Genomic DNA, 23,895 nt, shown 5'->3' with positions numbered 1-23,895 from the left:
CATGCTATGTGTGAGTATTGCATAGATAAATGCAGAGTTTGAAAACAGATACAAGTTTTTCTTGTTCTTGCTGCCAGTGGACACTACATTTTTATAGTACTTTAGAGCTAATGATTTTTACTTTTGAGGATCACAAAATTGGCTTGTTTATAAAATTAAAAACTAAGCTTTTCTTAAAAAGATTCAAGACATAAGCAGAGTTACAGTTTTACATTTTAAAAACATCCTCTACAAAGTATGTGAAAGAATAATGTATGAAATGTGGTAAAATGCAGCAATAAGTTTTCAGCAATTGTAAAGTACCTGAGGCAGTCAACTTATCATGAAGTTCAAAGTCTAAAAAAGCAAGTGGTTTTTCAGATGTGATAGTCTTTCCCAACAGAAGTGGGGGGAGGTGCATGTGGAAAGAAACTTCTTCATACTTTTTGAAATAAATTTTTAAAAGCCGCATGGTGAAACAGTTGCTAGGTTTTATAGCCTAAGCTATTTTTGTTCACAAAAATAATAGAAGAAGGCCCAACTCACTAACTGTTGTACTGTTCTCCTAGAAAAACTTCTCAAAGCCCTCCCTGATGCAGATGACCTTGCCAAACTTCTGCCTGACTTTGACAAGATTGGAGAGGGCCTTGCTTCACTGAAAGGATTTCTTTCTCCTGGTGAGAACAAATTTTCAGCTAAGTTTTAATTTCAAAAGCTGAACCTATTTCATGATGAGGGTATAGGTATGTCCTTAGATGGTAAAGCAAAGTGAATCCTGAAAACGTTTGTGTTTGCACTTAAGAAAGTTGTGGACACAGGTAAGTGTAATGTATTTTTAAAAGAGAGAATTCTAGTAGCAAATGCAGAGAAGTAAAATGTGAAATTGAATATAAAACTAGAATTCTTGTACAACTGTAAACAGCTTGAAAGTTCAATTCTTCAGTGATTCAGAGAAGTTGGATGTGTCCAACTAGAACTTGGTGAGAGTATCACTGGACAGTAGCAATATCACAGCTGTTACAGGAGAAGAGTTGAATTATTAAGAGCAAAGGTTCTTTATGTTGCAAGCATGTGAAATAGGAGATTTATCACAAAGGTATTCTTCTGGGTTGAATGATGATCATGGACCCAGGAAAATTTGCTTTGAGATTTAAGTTAGGTGGGGCAGTGTTTCAAAGGAGCAGGTAAGGTTTTCAATCCTTCAGAAAAGGCACAGGGATGATTTGTCTATTCAGTGTATCCAGGCAGTAGCAGACTTAATGGTTTTCAGGTTTTGGCAGACTTAAATGACATATTACTATCACTGGGCTTTTTAAAACTGAGAATAATTAGATTTGATCATCATATCTGACATGTTAAAGAACACAGCTGAAAACTTCGTTCATTCTTATAATAAACTGCAAGATTATTTGTATTATATACCTTAGTAATTATCAAACCACATAAACTTGTATTCATAAAGATTCTATCTGTGAGGGATCATATCGTTGTTCTAAGTATGTTCAAAAACATTTTCATATCAGTGTGCGTAAGTGGGGTTTTTTTAATTTGTTTCTTTAAAATACTGTCAGTGGCAGAACTAATTAATTAATCTTGCAAACACAGCAAGAATCTAAGTAGGGGCCAAGTTCAGCAAAGTGACAAGTAGATTACAATCTCCTATGTATTTTGGCTGTTTAAAATTTTAACAGTTTGAAATTGTGTTATTGACTGATCGTGAGATGTCGCCTATTACTTGTTGTTATACTCACACTGGCATAGTGGCCATTTATGATTGGGTGGTCCTCCAAATGAAACAAAGATCCCTCATCTTTATTCTGCATTTTGTTTTGTGTTTATAATTTTTATTTCCCCTCTTCTGCTGATTTTTCACAGGTTACAATTTGGTTAGTGAAGTCATAGGAGCTTCTGATCTACTTCTGTTGTTAGGTGTGTAAAAGCCCTTTTTCCTGCCCTTAACCTGCCTTTTTACAGCAAACTGTTAAAGCACTACAATACTAAGGAGTGACTATCAATATAAATACAACTATTTACAGCAACTTAAAAGGGATTTACAAATACTTTCCAACTATTTTAAAAATACTTCATAGAATCACAGAATCTCAGAATCGGCTGAGTTGGAAGGGACCCAGCAGGATCATCAAGTCCAACACCTGGCCATTTTCAGGGATATCCTAAAGATCCCACCATGTGCCTGAGAGAGATGTCCAAAAGTTTTTTGAGCTCTGGCAGGCTTGGTGCTGTGACGACTTTCCTGGGGAGCCTGTTCTAGTGCCCAGCCACCCTGTGGGAGAAGAACATTTCCTGACCTAGGTCCTCCCCTGTGAGAATGAATAGATTAATGGTTGATAAATCTCTGCCACAGTCCTTAGCAGATGCTTTTTATTTCAGACTTGTTCCAGAAACTTCTTTTGAAAACCTGTCATTACAATATGAAAGATTTTTTTTCTCATTACAGTAACATCAGTGGATCTTGTATTATCCTTCTGTCTTTCTCAAAAATTAATTCTACAATATTTTGAGAACTTTTAATAGTCTAACTGAAGCTGCCTCTTCCCTTGTGATATAACTAATCTGAGTCATAAACTAGATATAAGAATTTCAGATGAGTTTTAAACTAATTTTCTTCTTCAGTTTCATAAGATGAATTTTTTTATAGGAACTTCAAAGATTGTTGAATTACTAACTCGTAGGAGTTGAAGCTTAAATTTTGTATCAAGTATAGTTTGAGAGTTTTGAAGTGCCTTTTGTATCTTAGTATTAGTTTCTGTAATTGTGTCCTAGGTTCTCCAGGAGAAACAGCATTCCGGGCTACTGACCAGGGATATGACAATGACAAACAGTTCAAGAAGGTAATTACTCACTTGCAAACCTGAAAATGTCTTTTAAACTCGTATTTATTGTTTGAAAGTGCATCAGTAGCCCAATGCGGAAGTTCATTTGAAACAGCTTGAAAATTAGTTCAGTATGCTTTACTGGGTTTTGTATATAAAAGCAGTACAGTGATAATAAATATTTTGGTGTAAGGAAAAACAAGACAGACATGAGAACGTTTAGTCATTGCATTATTAAGCATATTGGTCTGTAATAAGAATGTGGTTTTAGGTATTGTATGTGCATTTCCAATTTTTCAGGGCATGGTCTCCATGGCACTTGAGTTTATAATTTATTACTGAAGTTGGTTTAGGCATTTATATTTATTTTTAAACATTTCTTCTTGCAACCTCATTTCTGTTGACATTTTCAGAGTTGCAATTCTTACTCAAGAACTTCCGCCTTAAAGAATTTCCATTTCTCACAATGATCTGTTTTTTACATTCTTCATCTAGATAAAGCATGCATCATATTTTTGTTACTATTCTCTGGAAAATATTGTTACTATATTTTGATAACTTAAAGTTTTAGCACTTTCTTTCTTGAAGAAGGTGAAGTTTGGTTTTTTTTTTGTTTTCATGAACATTTCTGTTAAATTCCTAAATTGTCATGTTGCTCATTCTTTAAAGGATTTTTATTTTTTCCTGTGTTTATTTTTAAAAATTGCTTTACAAAAATGTAAACAAAACAATATATGTCACGGAATTTATAAATTTTCATATAGTTATTTTTGAACTGAAACTTTCTGAACTATAACTGGGGCTTTTCCACAAACAACCTTTCTGTATATGCAGGCATGTATACATTTATTCTACATTAATTCTGCATGGTAATATATAGTGAAACATGTACAAAGCTCACATCTTACAACCATTTTTCCCCCTGTAGAACAGTGATGGATTTTTACATGAGAATTAACCTAGCTTTTTATTTCCCCTCTGTCTGTAAACTGTCTATATTTTTCTCCAGAGTGATTGCTTAGCACAGGTTTCACCGTGTAAAACATAAAGAATGCCTTACTGTTGATTTGTGAAGAAGTGGCCATCTTACTTTATTGTCTCTGTTAATTGAAATAACTGACACTTTAACTGACTACCAGTAATATCATAAAACTTGTTAGGATCCTGTGCTTGTTTTGGATGCAGTGATATCTGCATTTTAACTTAGGCTGTGGTATGGAAAGTATCACCAGATTATATCAATATGATTAAGAAAATTTTTTCTGGTCTAATAATTATATCTGATAAGAAACTGTCAATTTGCTAATTAATGATCAGGTTTTTAATTTGAATATTTTATTAAACTGTGTGGCTGTAGTTGGAAAGGATTCTTTTCATACTTTATTGTGGAATAAGAGTGACATGTATCAGTTGTTTTTAAAAGGAATTGCTCATTAAATAATTAGATTTGGTGACTTCAAATTTCTGTTACATTTCCTATTTAAATGCTGAAAGGCCTTCATGGCAGATTTTGTTCAGTGTTTTTTCTTGTATTTTTGGAACCATAGCATAATGTTTAAAGGGAATGTGTTGGGTCATACTGAGAGTTTCCTTACCTGCAAAATGGCAACATATTATTATTGTTCTTCTAATACTAAATGTGGCCATGAGGCTTCCTCTCCTTGCTGCTGTGTAGTAACGAAATACTTTGCCTGAGTTCCTGGCATAGTTCTAGTGCATTTGCTGGTCTGGCATTAGAGGCATTTATTAAATCTGAAAGTGGTTCAGTAAAATGCAAATGAGAAGGTTTTGCTATGCTTCAAATTATACAAATCACTGTTTAACCAATGTTTATATTTGGTAATTTGATTGTGTCTCTTGTTTTATCCATTCTCTTGTGTTGTTTATCCTCATGTGTACATGCCTGTGTGTGTATTTCGTGCAACAAATGTATACCTTGATGATGGATGTCTTGAATTCTTACACCAAAGTTCTACTTCACAGCTTGTTTTGATTCCTGAAGTACATTTTTGAAACATTTCATTTCACTGAATGTTTTCTTAGAAGTTGTATTATATTTTTAAAGAGCTTTATTTAAATAGTTCATTAATATTTTTCTCTGCATTCTCTGAAATAAACAGTTCATAAATTTCTGGTAGATGCTTTCTCAACGAATTTTGAAAGACAGCTCAGCATTATAGGATTGTTTGGTGTGGAGGGAGAAGAGAGAAAACTTAACTTTGTGAAAGTACTAAATGGGTCAAAGAATAAGCATCAAGTTTTAGGGATTTTTGGAATGATCAAGAAGGGCTATGACAGCATGAATTTAAACTGCAGTGTGTTACAGAAGTGGAGAGGGAGCTTTATCTTTTTTTTATGTTTGAGGAACTATTTTTCTTCTGCTAGTTTGAGAAAGTTAAGTAGCAGACAAAAATCATCTTTTTATAAGCTGTCCGTATTTTGCGAGGAATAAAAACTAAGCAAAAAAACCTCTAAAGAACTTCTACTGAAAAAGCTGAACTGAACAGTTTGATAATATTTTAAAGCTAAGATAGTTATAGATAGAATTTGTGAGATATTTAGATGATTACTTAAAGTTGAATATGATTGTAAAACATAGCTAAATGTTGGTTGCTTTGTTGTACCTGGATTTGCAAAATGCATGGTTTTGCTGGCTCTATCCACTCCAGCTAGCAAGAGATCTTGCTAATAAAATTTCACTTTTGTTTGAACTGACTCGTTCACACCTGATTTTCATCTGTCTTTGTCATTCCTTTTGGTTTAACTTTGTTTTCCTTACACTCCAAATTTTTCCTCTCCTTTTTATTATGAACTCCCGGCAGGGCCTGCTTGGGGAGCTCATTCTGTTACAACAGCAAATCCAGCAGCACGAAGAGGAAGCACGCAGAGCCGCTGGCTTCTCTTCCCAGCAGAAGCGCAAGGTGATGGCTTAGGGGACCATATGTTCTGCATTCACTCTAATCAAACACTTCAGCTCTCTGCATTTGAGCTAGACAAATCTAACTAATTAAATTGTGGACGCAAATAATTGGCTAACTTCATCACGGAGGTGTAGTCCTGTTTTGGTTTAACCGAGTTGTACTTAAAGCATGATGTTAAAAGCAAAACAGGTATTTTGTGTCACTTTGAAATTGTATTATCTCTGCCTCTATAAAAACTGTTACTTAAAGTTCATACACTAAAAATGCATTTAAAGAAAGGACATGAATTAATGTCAGATATGTTTACTGTTGCTTGTTTATAGTAGTTCTGTGTTGTAAGAGTGTAGCTATTTACAGGGAATATATCTCTGGGAACTTTTCTCCCCTGTTTTATACTGTTGCCAATCTGAAAATGACAGCAGCTCTTTGGTAATAATTTTGCATAGACAATTGAATACTGCTGGTAATAACAGTATCTGTATATTCATCAGTGGTAGTCCCTTGTCTGTTTTTCATCCTAAAGCAGAATTTTTACTGATTTGTTGTGCTTGTAGAACATCTGCACTTCTCTTTACTTATTTAATTTAAGTTCTGATCATTTTATTAATTATTATATGGCTGATTGGAAATTCCTCTTAAATTGAGATATTTTAGTTGTCTGATCTGTTGCAATCTGTAATTCTTGACCACATTGCTTTGTTGGCTGCTTTTGTGCCTCCTTAAAAGCTTTCTGGTTAGTAGTACTTTTCAACAGCTTTGGAATTGAGCACTGAATACAGAACTTGATCTTCTGTACATCTGAAGATAAATCCCACAGAAAGAGGAATGCACTAAATATGAATTAAGCTTTTAGGCATACTTGCATAGCTGTAATTGTCATGCTTTTTAGTCCATCAACAGAGGAAAATCAGTGTTCTCTGAAGGTGTAGTAGTACTTCAATGTTTTACTTTCTTGCCATACTATTTTATATGGTTTCGAGTTACAAGCTCCCTTGTCAGATTGTGTACAGTTTATTGAGAGAGCTGGAGTATGGAATACTATGTGGAAGTAATAATAAAATGTGTGAACTTGTAAAAATTGCTGGAAAAGCAACACAATATTTGATATATAAAAATTTATCAGCCTAATAAACACAATCAGGAAGAAAAATGAGCTTGATACTACGTTTGTTTCTGATTGAGATTCTACTTTGTTAGTACTTTGTTGCAACTAATTCCACAATTCCCAAGCTGTGGAGAAACTGTAAGGGCTGTCTTTGTAAATGTTATCCTGCCCTCCCTGGCAGGTACTCTGTATTTTCAGAGGATTGAAGGTCTACCTTCCTTTGCATACAGAAAGTTTTCACTTAGCAATCAATGTGCTATTTGGCATACATGCCTTATGGCAAGGAGTGAGTGTTGTTTGTCACACTAACCTTTATTTTTGAATCAATTTGAGAGAGATTGTAAACTGTTTTCTTTAATACCTTGATATGAGGATATGGGTCAGAGAATCCAATCACTGATCCACATTCTCCTTTGGAAGAATAAATTGTGACTGTCATTGAAATAAGTCATTGCAGGCCCTTCTGACAGGGCATAAACTAAACTTTTTATTTTTTAACTTGAACTGGCTTGCTTGCATTTCTGTAAGAAAACACAGTAATTTTATTCCTGTTCTTGAAAGTTTTGTTGCCCAATTTACTTGCATATTTTTCCGTTTTAATTTATTTACTCAGTATTAAATCTACTGCACTTGCAAATTGAGTAACAGTAAAAACCATCTCACAATCAGGAGAAGATACTAAAAACAAAAATTTAATCCTCTACTGTTTTGAGTTTTTTGGGGCAGCTTGTTGATAAATATTTTGCAGTAAAATTGTTTCATCTGGTGCAGCTGCATTGTGCATGGCTGCATAAATGCCTTTCGTCTGGGCCTTAATATTTTCATTTAAGTTATTGGAAGTCATTGTAGTTCTGCACATAATCAATTTGAAATTATTTGTAGTCTAGTTGGAGAATATACAAGACCAAAAGCTGTGGTTTCAAAGCTATTGGATTTTCAGATGCACATAATTATTTTATGCAATGTGTGACAAAGGCTGTTGAAAAGCAACTGCTGTTCAAAATGTGTAACTCTATAAGAAGCTTTTTGGGCTTCTTATTGAACAGATAGCTGTGTGCAAAGGCCCTTGATTAAAAATTAGTCTCCAGTATTCTTTTCTCATAAATCTTTATGGTGGCAATGGGGAAAGAGGGAGGAATCTTGAGTTACAAACCATGTTGAACTGGATTAAACAAATACTCATGTGCCCATATAAACATACTCTAATAGTTGATTTTTTGGGGGGAGGGGGGATAGAAATCAGAGATCAGTCTTACGTGACTGTTGATACTTCAATTTCATATATTAACTTTAGCTTTTATTGGCAACTTAGGATTTTTCTAACAATATTATGGACCACATATTCAAAATACTGTATGTACAACATTGAAATCACACCTGTACCAAGCACTGAGGCAAAGACATCATTCTAGAGCTGTTTGTTGGTTTTGACATAACTTTCCTAACATCCTTGTTAGAATTAATCATCTAGTGCTAGATAATTCTTTGCTTCAGATCTTGCAACTTGAGACTGTGCAATATTTTGGCTTTCTGTGTTGGACAGAAGCATCAACCCACACAGACAGGACAGTGCCCGTGGTTGGAGATGTCTGTAGGGAAGCACTTCAGGGGTGCATCATGGCACCACAAGTCCTTTGAGAACAGCAGAGAGCAGGAAAATGTTATCTCCTTTCAAAGTCTGCAGCACATGGAAACACTTGATTTCCTTTTCTTTCCTAAATGTTCTTGCTTCTTTTGGCTTTGCACATCATTCTCTTTGCCTTCCTGTTTTTATTTTCCCCTTATATTTCTGAGGTGTTGGAGGAATGTATATATATAAATGTTTATTTACATATAGCCCCTTGTGGCTGCATGCATCAAGTCCTCTGTTCAACTAACCTTGTTTCTGATGTACTTTTGCTACCACTGAACTAATTAACAGCAATGAAAAGTTAATTTACAACATTTTGTCTTTGCTCTTTATGAAAGAAAATAACTGGAATAAGATGGAAGTGTCAGCTTGGATTTCTTTCTATAAAGTGCAGACACTATTCTTCAGGCTTAACAGCTAAATGATATTGATCACTATGAATAATTGTGGATTTTTCTTGTTTGGTCTGTAACAACTGTTGTAAAATTTTAGTAATTGAATTAATTTATGTCTTAATAACAGCTGTCCTCTGCATATTAGATAATATGCTCTTCCTCATCTGAAGCCAACCTGAGTTGTAAATGTCACATGGGCTTTATCATGTGAACTTTATTTAAATATTGACACAGTAATTATTTAGGTTATAATTTTTCTAAGTTGAATATTTAATCAGTCAGCTATTAAATTTTGTTGTTTGTAAATATTTACATCATAAGAATTTGTATTCCACAATTTATGCTTCTTGTCTTTGTGTTACTAAAAGGGGATTGTTTAAAACAACTGTTTACTCTACCTTGATGAACACATTTTAGGAACATTTGGCTTAGAATGTTTCTTAGGGCTTGAGCTTATGACATTAATGCCTTGAACCTCAAGATCTCTTGGACTATAATATCCTAATTTTTCCGGTTTTAATGGAATTTAAATAATTTTGAAATAACCCTTCAAGACTGTCCTGGCTGTCTAAAATGTATGAAGTTGTGCAACACATTTAGAATTCTGACAAACAATTATGAGACAAGAATGCTTATGAATATTCATAAATAGTGAATATTCACCTGAAAGTATTTTTTGAAGCAAGCAGGTGTTCAATGATTTTATCACATTAAAATAGTGCTAATTCAGAAAATGAATATACAAGATCCTGAGAATTTGACCACTAAAACTGCATTTAGTTCAGTGGCCAGAAATCTCAGGACCATATGAAGCTGCTTTTCCTTGAGCCACTTTCCCAGTATTAAGTCTTGAAGGGTTGATTTTTACATTTGCATGTACTGAAATTCAGAGGATTCTCTGATGTGAACCTCCTGTTGCAGATGGGGCTTTCCATCAGCTTGAAATTTCAAATGCTAAGTGAAGAATTATACTTGCTGTAAAATGCATGTCAAGTCACTTTTCTTATGTGGAATGAAGCTTTCAGTTCTTAATTTGGTTACTTAGAGTGCTTAAACTAAACAAGTGATGGTAGCCATGATTATTTTCTTTTGTAGGTTTCTGACAAAGAGAAGATTGATCAGCTTCAAGAAGAACTTCTACGCACTCAGGTGACTTTGCTGAGTTATTGACGCCTTAAGTAGTGATTTGTGTGCAGCAGACTCAGATTTACTAGCCGAAGGCACACCTGAGGTATATTTGGTAAAAATCACAAAGGTTTCTATCTTTTTGAAAGACTTGCCTGAAGGATTATAAGTTTTGCATAGGTAAAACTTTGCTCATGTGAATCTACCATGTTCATAGTTACACAAATACGTTTGTACTACTTTTTATAGCTCAAATACCAAAGAATGCTTGAGCGATTAGAGAAGGAGAACAAAGAATTAAGAAAATTGGTACTGCAAAGAGATGACAAGGGAATTCATCAGAGGAAGTTAAAGGTATGTGTTACAAAACCACACTGAAATTACAATTATGCCATATTTTCCATTATGCTATTGTAAGTTGCATTTGTTAATTCATATATGAACTTCTAACATTAGTTTTAACATAATTTTTAAATTAATTAATCTGTTAATTTTTTCAGTCATCAAGATGTTTATTCATCCTTTATTTTTTAACTATGTAGCTTCTGGAAGTGGCTTCCGTTGAAACAACAAAGGGGTTACCATGTCTAATGAAATAACTTACCTAAGTGATTGGGAAATGTGGCTTGGTTTTTTCATGTAGCTTCACTGTATTTTTGGAGAATCTTGCTTCCAACTCTTCTTGCACACACAGTCTGACACCTTTGTGCTTTGTCACGGGTCTCATTGAGTCTGGTAGGAATAAGTTACGGGGTCAGGGAACATCAATTAATGACTGTATAAATCCAGTGAGACTGGCTTTTGTTTTTGTCTGCCAATATCCTGTGCATTCTAAAAATGGATGTTTTCTGTTTCTCTGTGTCATTTATTAACCAATATGAATCTTCCTCTTTAATCTGGGAACTGAAAGATGACACTTACTTGTGCAGAATAAGATCGATAACTCTAGATCCTTGTGAATGTTTGCTGTTCATCAAACTAAATAAGTCTACGTGTTTAATGGAAGAAACTTAGCATAGCTTAACTTGAAAGGTGCAAAGTTTGCACTCAGCTGTTTTCTTGTGCTGTACATAGGAGCTCTCATTTTCCTCCTTTATCCACAGGAGTCAAGGAGTGACTTTACTTGGTATTGCGTTTCATAGAAAAAAGATCTGTGCTGCAGTATAGACACCTGTGGTTTCAAACCATCAGGAGAAAGTAAAAAACATTTTTACACAAGTTTACCAAAGAAGTAGTCTGAAACCTTTGTTCTCTTATTTGGCTGTGTTTTCTTCCTGGTGGTTTTTTTTTTTGTAGAAGTCCTTAATTGATATGTATTCTGAAGTGCTTGACATCCTGTCTGATTATGATGCCAGTTATAACACTCAAGATCACCTACCTCGAGTAAGTAGATAACAAATTCAGTTATTTTTATTGAAACACCAGTTTTACATTTAAATAGAGCATTTCATTATATTCCAGAGTAATCCAGAGTTACTGCTAGGCTATTTTCTTGTAACTCCACCTTTTTGCTTAAGACATGTCTTTTATTTTAAAACCAATAAGATGATTTTGAAAATAACCAATTTAACCAAGCTAAGCCTGTTTTGGCTCCTACATAAACCCTATCTAGATTCAGTTACTGGTGCTGTGCCCAGTTTTTAATTTTACATGGTTTCAGTCCATGCACCCCATCCTTGTTGGATTTGTAAAGTGGTTGTTGTTTCCCATGCTGGTTGTTGTTTCCCAGTGCATGTGACTGGAGCCGAGCGAGTAAGGTGCCCTGTCCATCTCCCCGTAGCAGTGCTGCTCTTGTGGGGGGATTTGAGGAGAGGTTAGCCTGACTGCTGGTGTAGGAGAGAGCTAGGAATGCTTCCTGCTTTCACAACCACCTGTAGCATGTAGGAAGCTGCTAAGATGGAGAAACTCAGGATTCAGCTCTTTCCCAGCTGAAGCAGCATCTACCAGATGAGTAGTGTTTCGCCTGCTGAAAGGATTTTGTACAAGAAGAGAAGAGCTGCCTGCCACGAGAGCAACAAGCCCTCCCTCTCTTCATTAGATGCCCTGGCAGGGTGCTTTGTGAACTGTGCTGTCTTAAGCACAAGTCATTTTTTTTGCTTGAGTACAAGTTAGTATTTCTTGAAAGATTCCATCTTTAAACCAGTGCATTTATTATCAAGCAGAATATAGCTGGTGTTGATACAGATGTATGTCTTCCTAGTCAACTTTTGTCTAAACTTCCAAAGTGTCCTTTCAAAAGCCAATGGCTGTTTAAACTTTCACTTAAGGTGGTGGTGGTTGGAGACCAAAGTGCAGGAAAAACCAGTGTGTTAGAAATGATTGCCCAGGCCCGCATATTCCCTCGAGGCTCCGGGGAGATGATGACACGTTCCCCTGTCAAGGTAAGAAACATCATCATCATCTCTGAATCAGCATTTGCTGTATTGTTCTCCCTCTGACATTGGTTGAAGCATACATGTATGTAGGTTTATAAAATGGCCTCTAAGCAAGAGAGTTGTTTCAACCAATGATGAAAGCTCTGCAGGTCTGTGTATGATCCATGGGTACTGTCTGAGTAGTAGCAGCACCATTAGTAATTTTGTGCTAAATAAGGATTACATATAGTTGTGTTTCTGCAGAGGGAAGTGTACATATGCCATGTACTTCTCTTGTTTCTTTGTGTTGGATTTGCTGTACTTTCTCATTAAAGCTTTTAACATTTAGGTAACCCTTAGTGAAGGTCCCCACCATGTGGCTTTATTCAAAGACAGCTCTCGGGAGTTTGATCTGACCAAAGAGGAGGATGTAAGTATAATAAAGTGACTGGAAGTTAATGAGACTTCTGTTGATTCTCTGAACAATTTTGTATCTCTGTGATCTCTAAGCCCCTGTTTAATTAGAGTGAGATGTTTAGTGGGGCAAGGTATTGTATTAGTTATTAAACTGTCTCTTTAGCTGGCACTGAAGTGGATAAAACGTAGAGTGCTCCTTGTGCCAAGACAGTTTTTGGAGAATGAATGGATCTGCAGGTAGTCTGTCATTTAGTGCCCTCCCCATTTACCAGACTTACTAAACATGCATTTAAATAATACTTATTAACTGAGATCTTCATCCCTAACTAAAAGTGTTTTTCTGTGTAGGTAATTTCTCTTCTATCACAGTTACAAAGAGTTTCTTGTTTGATATTTTGCTTTTCTTGTAACAGCTTGCAGCTTTGAGAAATGAAATAGAAATCAGAATGAGAAATAGTGTGAAAGAAGGGTGCACTGTTAGCACTGAGGTAAGACTTGTCAAATATTTAATGGCAAGTATCTGTATATGTATATGTTTTGTAAGTATTCTTCAACTGGGAGACTGTGGTGTATTCAGTTTGCATGTACTTTGTATTTCGCAGTATACAAAGTGTATTTGGACTGTTAAAATCAATTTTATACAACAATTACTTGCATTAAGAGTTGTACTTCCCATTTAAAAGGACAGGTTGTTGCTGATTAAAACGTATGTGTGTAAATAAGTGTTCATATAGTTTTATATATGTGTGTCCATGTAACTGCATTCAAAGTAGGTGGTGTATAAACCTCTGAATTCAATTTTTTTTTCACAGACCATCTCCTTAAGTGTGAAAGGTCCTGGTTTGCAGAGAATGGTATTGGTTGATTTACCTGGAGTCATTAGTGTAAGTATGGAATAATTTAAAAAATGAAGGCATGTAAATGAGGTAGTGTTACCGCTGAGAACATTAGCAGTTGGGGATTTTTTAACTTTTTTTTCTTTGTTTTTCTTTAAATATTTATTTCCATATGAATATTAAAGACTGTGACGTCAGGTATGGCTCCAGATACAAAGGAAACTATCTTTAGCATCAGCAAGGCCTACATGCAGAATCCTAATGCCATCATCCTCTGTATTCAAGGTACTTAGAGTCCAAACTATTATCAATTTATGTTTGCAATCATGGTTCTTATGTTACTCTGAAGTAGGTTCTGATGGTGTTTTTCCTTTTGTGATAATTTGTGAAGTATACAAAACAGCATGCTTTGGAATGTCTGTTTATAAATTAAGGCAATCTATGCAAAATCTGTGGTAAAAAGCAACTTTTTTCTAAGAGTTTTTTTTTAGCATTAAAGAAAAATGGTGGTGATAGTAAAATTCAAGTTTTCCACAAAAGTGTTTTGGGAGGTAGCATGCAATAATATTGAATATAATATACTGTTGAATATTTTGAATAAGCTGGTACTTGTTCAAAACTTACAAAACTACAACAAACTGGTTTGTTTTGATTCTGGGAACAAAGCAATTTTCCACTATGTGTATCCAAAAATGGAATATAGGTCTAATTTTACTGGTTTGAATTTGTAACATGAAACTTACTGATGCCTACTGTGTGTTGGATTACATAGTCCCTAAAATAAACTTTGTATTTATTTTAGATGGGTCAGTGGATGCAGAACGCAGTATTGTCACAGACTTAGTCAGCCAAATGGATCCCCAAGGAAAAAGGACAATATTTGTGTTGACTAAGGTTGATCTTGCAGAGAAAAATGTGGCTAGTCCAAACAGGGTGAGTTGAAACTCTTTCTCACGTTGTGCTGGCTGAGGTCACACATGGTAAAATACTTGAGATGTTGTCAGAGATACTGGACCTCACCTACCTGTTCTAGGTGGTTTTCACTGATTATTCTGTATTCAGTATGATGATTTTTTTGGTCGTTGTTGTTTTAATCTCTCTCAGGCCTTGTTTTTAGTGATCAGCTATGTGACTTCAGTCTCAGCTTGCTGTAATACTCATTCCTTTCATGCACGTGACCTGAGCGAGTTCCATTTCCCAAAAAGGCTTAAGGATATTCTTGGATAGGCATTTTTGTTGTGGTTTGTGTTCTGCTGTGTTATGCCTTATTAGATTTATGCCTTTATTTTTTTCATTTGTTTTGTTTTCAATCTCCATAGAACTCATAGTTCCATGACAAACTGCTTCCTCCTGTAGTCTATGCATAGATATGACTAGATCTGGCTTAAAACTGTGCTGAAGGAAAGAATGTCTCTGTGCAAAGTTAATGACTTTTTTTTTATTCCTTTATTTTCATAGATCCAGCAAATTATTGAAGGCAAACTCTTCCCAATGAAAGCTTTGGGTTATTTTGCAGTTGTTACTGGAAAAGGTAAAGAGAGCTCTAGCTCTGCTTATTTTGTCCTTGGTAGCCCAGAAAGCTGTCTAAATGGAACTGTTGCAGCACTCTTTTCTTTCTGCAGGAAACAGCAGTGAAAGCATTGAATCTATTAAAGAATATGAAGAGGAATTTTTTCAAAATTCAAAGCTGTTAAAGTATGTTGCTGTTTTATTCTTTCTGTTAAAATGAGCCTGTGTTGGTAAATGCTAGCATCAGTTTTTCTTGTTGAGGTTAAAAGGATTGCAATGCGAAAACACTAATTGAGGCTTAATATGCTTAAATTAAGTATCATGTTGAGGTGACCAATTTATCCTGCTTTCCTAATGCTTGCTGTAAGTCAGTGGAGACAGACAGGCATTTTCAGGCAGCAGTTGATTCCACTGCAGTTCTGGGCCACTCCTCCAAGGTTTTTGTGTATCTCTCTATTGGCTCTACAAGAACTAAGTTTCAGCCTATGTCTAAGCACTTGGAGCTGAGAGGAGTGAATCCAGCCCAAAAGTGAGTTTTAGTGCCTCCAAACGTCAGTTGTCTTGGTGTGATCATGTTGTATTCGAAGGGTTAGTTTGTGTGTTCTGAGGAAAGCTCACTGAGTAGAGTTTTCATTTCACAGGCGGGTATTCCTTAGGGAAGTACAGTACATGATCTTTGGGACTGTAGTACCTGCACTGCAACCTCTAGAATAAAAACTTAAGGGTGGGGTTTTTTGTTCCTGTGTTTTATTTTGGGGCTTTTTCCCCTTGTTGATGATCTACGCTGAGTAGTTTAGAGGAAGAGACTGGAATTTGGGTTAGGTACACAGTTACGTGTTATTTTCTGCTCTGAGAAGCAAAGCCTTATTCTAGAGAGGAGAAAATGGGGGCCTAAAAGAATGGATATGCAGAGAACTTCTCTAGCTGTCTTTCTTTACAGGACAAGTATGCTGAAAGCACATCAGGTGACAACCAAGAACTTAAGTCTTGCTGTATCAGACTGCTTTTGGAAAATGGTGAGAGAGTCTGTGGAGCAGCAAGCAGATGCTTTTAAAGGTAAACACATTTTCAAAAAGCAAGGGAAATAGCAAATTGCTGTTAAACAGTTATTTCTTCTATGTGCATATAATACTGTTCTGCCAGCGTGCCTGGGCAATTGTTTCATACATTTTAGATTATCAGCATTTCCCATTAATTGATAATTGCCCTGGGTAATTTTTAGAAAAAAACTAAAAGAGTAATTTATTTTGTGAAATACCACTTGCTCTAAAACCAAAGGAGTAAATAAGTATGAAGAACAAAAGGGAAAAACACAGTTCTTCCTCTGGATTAAGATACTTTAAATGGCTTCCTATATAAGGGTACCATCTGGTCAGCCAGGACAGGGCTGACATGTGCAGAGCTGGAACTTGAATGATTCCACTGTGCTTTTTAAATGCATGAATTCTGCAATTTGTAGACAGAGTATATTGGCACAGACAGAAAAAAATTTTGCTCATTTGCAGACATGCTTAAAGTTCTTGTAGAGTTTTTCATAAACAAGATTTGTGGCAATTTTAAGACCTGCTGAACTTTCAATGTAGTCATGAAATGCATATGGACAATTAAAAAAACCAGGGCCCTGTTTCTGATTTTTGCAGCCACACGTTTCAATCTTGAGACGGAATGGAAGAACAATTACCCCCGGTTGCGAGAGCTTGACAGGGTAAATTACACTACTGCTTTCATTGGGGTGCTACAAAGGGTTGAAGATTATGCATTAAAATTTATCCCTTTCAATTTCATTTGTAAGGGTTTCTTAAAGTTCACATTAACTATTGACATTTCAAAATGTTAGGACAGTGTAAATTATTGTAGGGGAAGGAAATACTGTTCTTCACAATTGTGGTACTTCAGCACTTAAGTCCTTCACTCTTCTAGTATACAGTTACCTGACCTAACTTGCCCTCAGGGATAGGTCAGTGTTTTATTGTGATCATGATAGAACTGGCAAAGGGAAGTTAAATTTCAGACAGACAGAGTAACCAAACAATTGGGATCTCATTTTCTAATTCTTTTATAGATATCCTGAGTGTTGAAATGCTAAGCCTGGAAAAAGGCGTGCTAGAGATGGGGGGAAGATGTATGGTAAACCAAGGTAGCTGATGATGTGTTCACACATTGCTCAGAACATGATCGGGAGGTATCATTAGAGGCTTAAAGACTTTAAGAAAAAGGGTTTGGATTTTTTTACCTTTTGAATGGAAACATGATCAAACTAGACTTAATCTTATTATTTCCTTTCGCACAGAATGAATTGTTTGAGAAAGCAAAAAATGAGATTCTTGATGAAGTCATAAGTTTGACTCAGGTCACACCAAAGCACTGGTATGGTAATTTTTTCTTTTTTTAATTTGCTAGAAGTTTGCCTTTAAATAGAGTTCTAGGCTTCAACATTCTCAAATATAAGTAAGAAACTGTTTTTCTTAGACAATGTATTGCATTCCTGTGATCTGTAGTCTTGTTTTCTGCATTCCTAACAAATTGAATGCACGCCTATTAGTCACTTATGTACTGGAGACCATCACATGTGTTACAACTCTCATTTTAGGGAGGAGATGCTTGAGAAAACTTTATGGGAAAGGGTATCTACTCATGTGATTGAGAACATATACTTGCCAGCAGCACAGACTGCAAACTCAGGGACATTTAACACCACTGTGGACATCAAACTGAAGCAGTGGACTGACAAGCAACTGCCTAACAAAGCAGTAGAGGTGAGAATTTAGTTATTTAGATTAAAAATAACAAATTAAAACTTAATTACAATTTAAAATTAAAGCATAGCTTTAAGAGAAGTAAGGTAATGTTTGAATGGCTGACAGCAGTTCTTTCAACTAGCTTACATGTCAGAGAAGGCTGGCTAGATCTTCCTGTCCCAGAATGATATGGAGCAGAGACATTGTATTTTCCTCTTCTGGTGAATTTTGCCTGTTAAAGAAAAAAACCCAAACCTATTTTTGCAAGGTTAACAAACCCCTCAAGTAGGTATATTCACATTTAATGGGTTTATGCAAATTTAACAGAATTCTGATTGCTGCAATACAGTGAGGCAAAGTTTAGTGTTGCTTTTATTAATGGTGGATAAGTCAGCAAAGGAAGAGTCAGTGATTTAAGCTTGCATGGTTTTTTTGTTGGGTTGGTTTTGTTTTTTTTAAGTCTTCAGATTTTCATACTTAGAAGAATTGTATTAAATGTGCCTTTATCAGCTTATGCATGGTATAGTGGTCCATTTCAGGGGTAATTGTTTGCTAACTTTCCAGGTGGCATGGGAGACTTTGCAAGAAGAATTTTCCCGTTTCATGACAGAAAAAAAAGGAAAAGAGCACGATGATATCTTTGATAAACTGAAGGAAGCTGTCAAAGAAGAAACTATTAAGCGACATAAATGGAATGAAAGAGCAGAGGATAGCCTGGTATAATGTAGTGGATTTTTTTGCCTTGAAGTGTTTTTATTAGAGTGGAATAATAAGTATTTTTGCATTCTTTTGCTGTAATCATAAAATGACTGTTGTTGTGTCTCACCTTTTCTATATAATGTTTTAATTTAGTGTTTATCAATTCATTTCATTAGTACCTTTTATTAGTTATTGCCCTAAATAGTATCTAATAAAACTGTTTTGGTTGGTTCATGAATGTCCTCCATAACCCACTGGCTGCACAAGGGCAGCCTGGTGAGAATTGCATGGCATCAGCTTATTTGTTCTGTTCAGTGTAGCCACATAAAATAACATCATTTCATTTCCATCTTTATAGATTCTGTAATCCTTAGGGATTCCATATCTTTTGCCCTTTTTTTCCCATTATTTATGCAGGCTGTAGAAAAGAGTTAGAGGCACATGGAAATAATTTTGGCAGTGCTTTGAAAGGTGCCTCTTGAGTATCTTGTGTGTGCCCAATATAATCTGTTTTAGCAGTCTTCAAAAAATGAAAAGAGTACTAGGAATGGGTTATTAACTAACTCCTGAATAGATGATTTACTGCATGCCAAAGTGACATTCTGTGTTGCAGCGGGTGATCCAGCACAATGCTTTGGAAGATCGGTCAATATCTGATAAACAGCAGTGGGATGCAGCCATTCATTTCATGGAAGAGACGCTCCAAAGTCGGCTCAAAGACAGTGAGTGGTGTCATATATTCCACTCTTCTTACCTTTTTCATCTGAGCCAGTCTTGAACTAGTTCACGTCACTGAAGTGCAGCATTTGTATCAACCCAACTGTCATGGTGACTGCTTGCAATGGTACTGATACTGATAGAAATTTTTAGCAAAATACAGCCTCAAAAGCTTTCATGCTCTTAAAATGAGGCAACTGAAAGAGAAGCAGTAGAGATCTATAGATTCAAAAAATGGTCTAAATGGACATGTAGGAGAACAGAATAAATTCAGGGAAAATAGTTGGTCTGTTTATGGTTTCTAGCATAGTCAGTTTTATTGCAAGTTGCAGCCAAGGTAAGATTTGAGTTTTTTTAAAGGCATGATTTGGAACTAGGTGGGTGGTCTCAGTAAAGGGATGTTGTGTTTTTTATGTACTTCTTGAAGTATCTACTGATTGGAAGCAATTTTTAAATTTTAGTAAAATACATTAACCATTGCTTGAAGTAAAGGACACCTGACTTAAGTCAGTATGGTGTGTTTTATGTTCTTCAACATAAAATGTTCATTCTTGTTCATGTACTTAGTTTTGAAAGTATGAATTTGGCTGGTTGCATATAGGTTATTTGATATTTATTATCATACCTCCTTTTTCAGCTGAATCTGTTATTGAAGATATGGTGGGTCCAGATTGGAAAAAAAGATGGATGCACTGGGTAGGCCGCACCAAAGAACAGGTAAAAGGAAAAAAAAATAAAAAGAATTTATAGTCTACTACCTTTAGAAATCTTCATTATTACTGAATAAATTTTCAAAACTACCAATTGTCTTCACACTGTTTAGATGACTACAAAACAACCTCACTTGTCGTTGTTTTAAATAGTATGGAGAATTCAGTATACTTTTTCTGTGCTCCATCTCCAGAGTGACTTGTAAACTATTTTTCAGCTGGATTACATCTTTGCTATTATGCCATTGACCTGTGTATTGAAGTTCTTGCAGTGGAAGGAAATCAGTGAAAGCAGGTGGAAACTGGATTATTCTCTTCTGTACTTCTCATGCCTGCCTTCTAAGCAGAAGTCACATGCAGTTTCCTGTTTCTCAAAATGATTCATTACTTTAAAGTAAGCAGAATTTAGAAGGATAGAGTAGGAAGTATTTTTTTCAGAGAAAGGAGTTTTACAGTCAGCTATATGCAGCCAGCTATTGGAGCAAGGTAGTGACTTCATCCTATATTAATTGACTTTTATGAACAGCAGCTTAAAGGTGAATCCATGAAGAGTTCCTGCTAGCTAATAGGCAAAAATTACAATTCTCATCAGTCACAAGTGGCATATGAATGTGAACCCTGCTAGCAGATACTCATGCAGGGGAAAGGGGGCTAGTACCTACGATTTTTTTTCCACCCTTCTTGTTTTGCTTTTCTGTGTATAATGAAAAGGAAAAAAATTAAATTGACAGTGAATTATCCATTAAGAATGCTATTTTTGATGTGTCTTTGCATAAATTCTTTTTGAAGAAACTTAAAAGTAATAGTTAATAGTGTCAGAGGTTTTTTCTGCCCTTGCTTATTAATCAAATAAGAGTGTTTATTGAGGAGGTGCTAGTGATCTCTTCAGTCTCTAATAATAAATTCCAACTAATCATTCCTATCCTAGAATATTCGTAATGAAACAAAAAATGAACTTGAGAAATTAATCAAGTGCAGTGAAGATCATCCAGCATATCTGGCAAATGATGAAGTGACGACTGTCAGAAAGAATCTGGAAGCAAGAGGAGTAGCAGTGGATCCATGTCTGGTGAGATGCAAAATTGTAACAAGACACATGGAAGCCCCCTGTGAACACTTGAGTGTTTTCTAGATGGCAAAGAAAAGACTCCATCTGAATCCTGAGTTTGTAATGCAGATGTTTCCAAATGAATCACTGAGTGACTGCTTGCACGCAATTCACGCACTTCTGTTGGCTGGCAGACAAAGGCTGTACAGCACTTTGGAACCCCTCAGTTTAGACTGGAATCAGAATCTGCTGAGCAGATTTTCTTGCCTACATTGTAACAAAAACTTGTTAGAAATTCTTGTTCGGATGTAATCAAGGCCTTTGTGAGTGAGTTACGGAAAAAACTTACTGTGTATCCTAAAGCTTTCATTGTGGTTGTATGTGAAGTTTGCAGTTCATTTGTACAATGAAGAGACATATTTAAAAAAAAATACTTAGAAAAAGGCAGGGTTTTTTTAGAGTGTCCCAAGGGATTGTATTGTACATTTGAAATGTTCTGGAAAGTGACATATCTCATTGCAATGAAAGGCCCTTAAGGGATATTAGACCTCTTAACTAATAAAATGAGAATTCAGACATTAATAAATAATAGATGTAGATTTCCTATTGCAGTGTTTTATTTTCTGCAGTAACTTTGGCTACCTATGCACCATTAATACATGCACTTCTTCTAGGAAGAAGAGTTTTTGTAATATCTGCTGCTCCTTTCTTGTACAGCAATTACCATTTTTTATAAAGGTCATAGTAGTGATCCACATCCTCTGCTTGAGGAGGCTGAGTGCAAATTGAGGTTTTTTACTAGCTAAGCAACTGGTTTTCTTAATTATGCTTTATGGGTTTTCCAGAGAGGCATCTTGATACACATACTTAATTTTGAAGAATTGAAACATAATAAGCCTAATCAAGAAAAGTTATAAATGTTTGTTTACGTAAGACCCATTAAATATTTCTCTAAGCTTTAATCTGGTTTAATTGGTAAATTAATGGGTACAACTCAAAAATGTGTTTTCAGTGTTAATGTAAAGAATATTTTGTAGTATTTAATGTAAACGTGTTTTGGCTGCAGACAGTATTTTTAAGTATTCAGTTATGTGCATGGAAGAGTAGGTTTTTAAATTGACAAGTCATCTGTAGTGTTTGCCAAGTGTAACTAACACATTAATCATATCCCAGTTGCAGACAAATTGCTAAGAAATATTTAGACATGTTACATGATAGCAACAGCGGAATTTGGAGTTACATTTTAAAATTAAATGCAGTCATTAATCTAAGCACGATAGTGAGTGCATGTATTTATTTATTTAGTCAAATTTAAATACTCTTTTCCTAGATTAAAGATACATGGCACCAAATTTATAGAAGATACTTCCTGAAGTCTGCTTTGAACCACTGCAATCTATGTCGAAGAGGCTTCTATTATTATCAGAGGCATTTTGTGGACTCAGAGGTAAATTGAAGAACAGATATTCTTTATCTACACTGGTGTTTTGCATTAATACTTCTATTTCAGTTTAAAAAAAAGTCTAAAAATACTTCAAAGTAGCCTGACCAGATAGTTGGTGATCTCAGACACGTTTTACATGAGGCTTGTAATGGATAAAATGCCATCCTGGTGGCAATTATGTAAAATGACCACTAGGTATCAGCCATGACCTAAACTTCTGTTTCTAATCGATGTGTATTGAAAATGCACAGTTAAAACCAGTAGTGTAAAGCTGTTGATATGTTGTTGATAGCCATTTCTCCTGCTTTCCCATTGATAATTCACTTATACAAAAAAAATTCAGAAAACATCCCTATGGATTTATAGGGAAACTATGGTCAGTAAATGTTTCTAGTTAATGCTTAGAACCATGTGTGATCAATGGGGAAAAAAAAAAGAACAGCTGTGAAGTTTACAAACAGGTCTTTATAAATAACTTCCCAGTTTTGTGAACCCAAGCTTGTGCAATAAATTACAGTGTGCATCAAGTCACACAAAGAATACATTATTTTCTTACCATTATATTTTAAAGAGAAACTGCTGGAAAGGTAGAGCTCCTCACTTTGTTTTTTCTTAATGAGTCATGAAGCCAGAAATCTTGGTTACTTTAGAAATACCTTTGCTTGTAAGAGCTAAGAGAGAATGAGATCACCATATGGAGCTGCCTCTTCATCGAACTTAAACTCCTAGTCATTGTTACTGTCTTTTTTAAGGTGTCATAATGTGAACTTAATGCTCCCTCCTTGCCATCCTTGCAGGTGTAGAAACTGTCTTTTCTCTTGTTAATAAATACAGCCCGTGGCCCAGCCCTGTCTTCAGAAGCGTTTGTCATGCAGGGAGGCACAGCCTGGAGCTCAGCTGTTGTCTCTCAGTATATTTGCTATGAACAGTGGTGTTCCAGTGAGCATTAGGTTACACTCCCCAGCCTGCATAAAGTGTGTGCAAATTGTTTTTCCACAGTTTCCCACGATGTAGCTATTTCTGTTGAAAACAGCAGACGGGAAGGTGATGCATTAAATAAAGCTGATGTGGTTCTTGTGAAGTATTTTTGATGTGCTTCCTTGTTACTTACACCAGTAATGCTGTGGAATTTTTGTGAAGATCTGGAAATATATACATGAGCTTACAGTTGCTGCTAAAAGTGTCAAAGATTTTTGTGTGTGTAGGATGTTCACTGGACATCAGAGGTCTGACACACAGGTTCTGTCGTTCCAGCTCGAATGTAACGACATTGTCCTCTTCTGGCGGATACAGCGAATGCTGGCGATTACAGCAAATACACTGAGGCAGCAGCTCACCAACACTGAAGGTAAGGCTCAGTCAGTGGAGGGGTTTGAAACAAAAAATTATCTCCTTCTGAAATAGTCATCCAGTAATAATGTTGCTGAGAGAGAA

The 23,895-nt window shown here is 35.6% G+C and overlaps 1 protein-coding gene across 4 annotated transcripts in view; it reads left to right on the top strand.

The window, feature by feature from the left end:
* OPA1 (OPA1 mitochondrial dynamin like GTPase) overlaps nt 1-23,895 on the top strand; it is a 47,884-nt gene that overhangs the window by 4,529 nt on the left and 19,460 nt on the right. Inside the window, exons 4-28 of one of the 4 annotated variants that reach the window (XM_066193328.1) lie at nt 549-656; nt 1,855-1,908; nt 2,764-2,831; nt 5,636-5,734; nt 9,960-10,013; nt 10,239-10,343; nt 11,286-11,372; nt 12,257-12,370; nt 12,693-12,773; nt 13,174-13,248; nt 13,573-13,644; nt 13,782-13,881; nt 14,399-14,529; nt 15,055-15,127; nt 15,219-15,291; nt 16,046-16,161; nt 16,746-16,810; nt 17,396-17,472; nt 17,696-17,861; nt 18,408-18,560; nt 19,156-19,264; nt 19,897-19,976; nt 20,898-21,038; nt 22,348-22,464; nt 23,716-23,809. In XM_066193328.1, coding sequence (XP_066049425.1) covers nt 549-656; nt 1,855-1,908; nt 2,764-2,831; nt 5,636-5,734; nt 9,960-10,013; nt 10,239-10,343; nt 11,286-11,372; nt 12,257-12,370; nt 12,693-12,773; nt 13,174-13,248; nt 13,573-13,644; nt 13,782-13,881; nt 14,399-14,529; nt 15,055-15,127; nt 15,219-15,291; nt 16,046-16,161; nt 16,746-16,810; nt 17,396-17,472; nt 17,696-17,861; nt 18,408-18,560; nt 19,156-19,264; nt 19,897-19,976; nt 20,898-21,038; nt 22,348-22,464; nt 23,716-23,809 — 2,412 coding nt within the window. The remainder of the gene's footprint in view (nt 1-548; nt 657-1,854; nt 1,909-2,763; nt 2,832-5,635; nt 5,735-9,959; nt 10,014-10,238; nt 10,344-11,285; nt 11,373-12,256; nt 12,371-12,692; nt 12,774-13,173; nt 13,249-13,572; nt 13,645-13,781; nt 13,882-14,398; nt 14,530-15,054; nt 15,128-15,218; nt 15,292-16,045; nt 16,162-16,745; nt 16,811-17,395; nt 17,473-17,695; nt 17,862-18,407; nt 18,561-19,155; nt 19,265-19,896; nt 19,977-20,897; nt 21,039-22,347; nt 22,465-23,715; nt 23,810-23,895) is intronic. The other 3 variants (XM_066193329.1, XM_066193330.1, XM_066193331.1) reach the window with 3 other exon arrangements.

This window comes from Chamaea fasciata, unplaced genomic scaffold (genome assembly GCF_029207755.1).
Source record: "Chamaea fasciata isolate MVZ Bird 193981 ecotype frontalis unplaced genomic scaffold, bChaFas1.0.hap1 SCAF_11, whole genome shotgun sequence".
Lineage (NCBI taxonomy): Eukaryota > Metazoa > Chordata > Aves > Passeriformes > Sylviidae > Chamaea > Chamaea fasciata.
The sequence above is the reverse complement of the archived record's forward strand: the minus strand, read 5'-3'. Positions and strand labels throughout refer to the sequence as shown.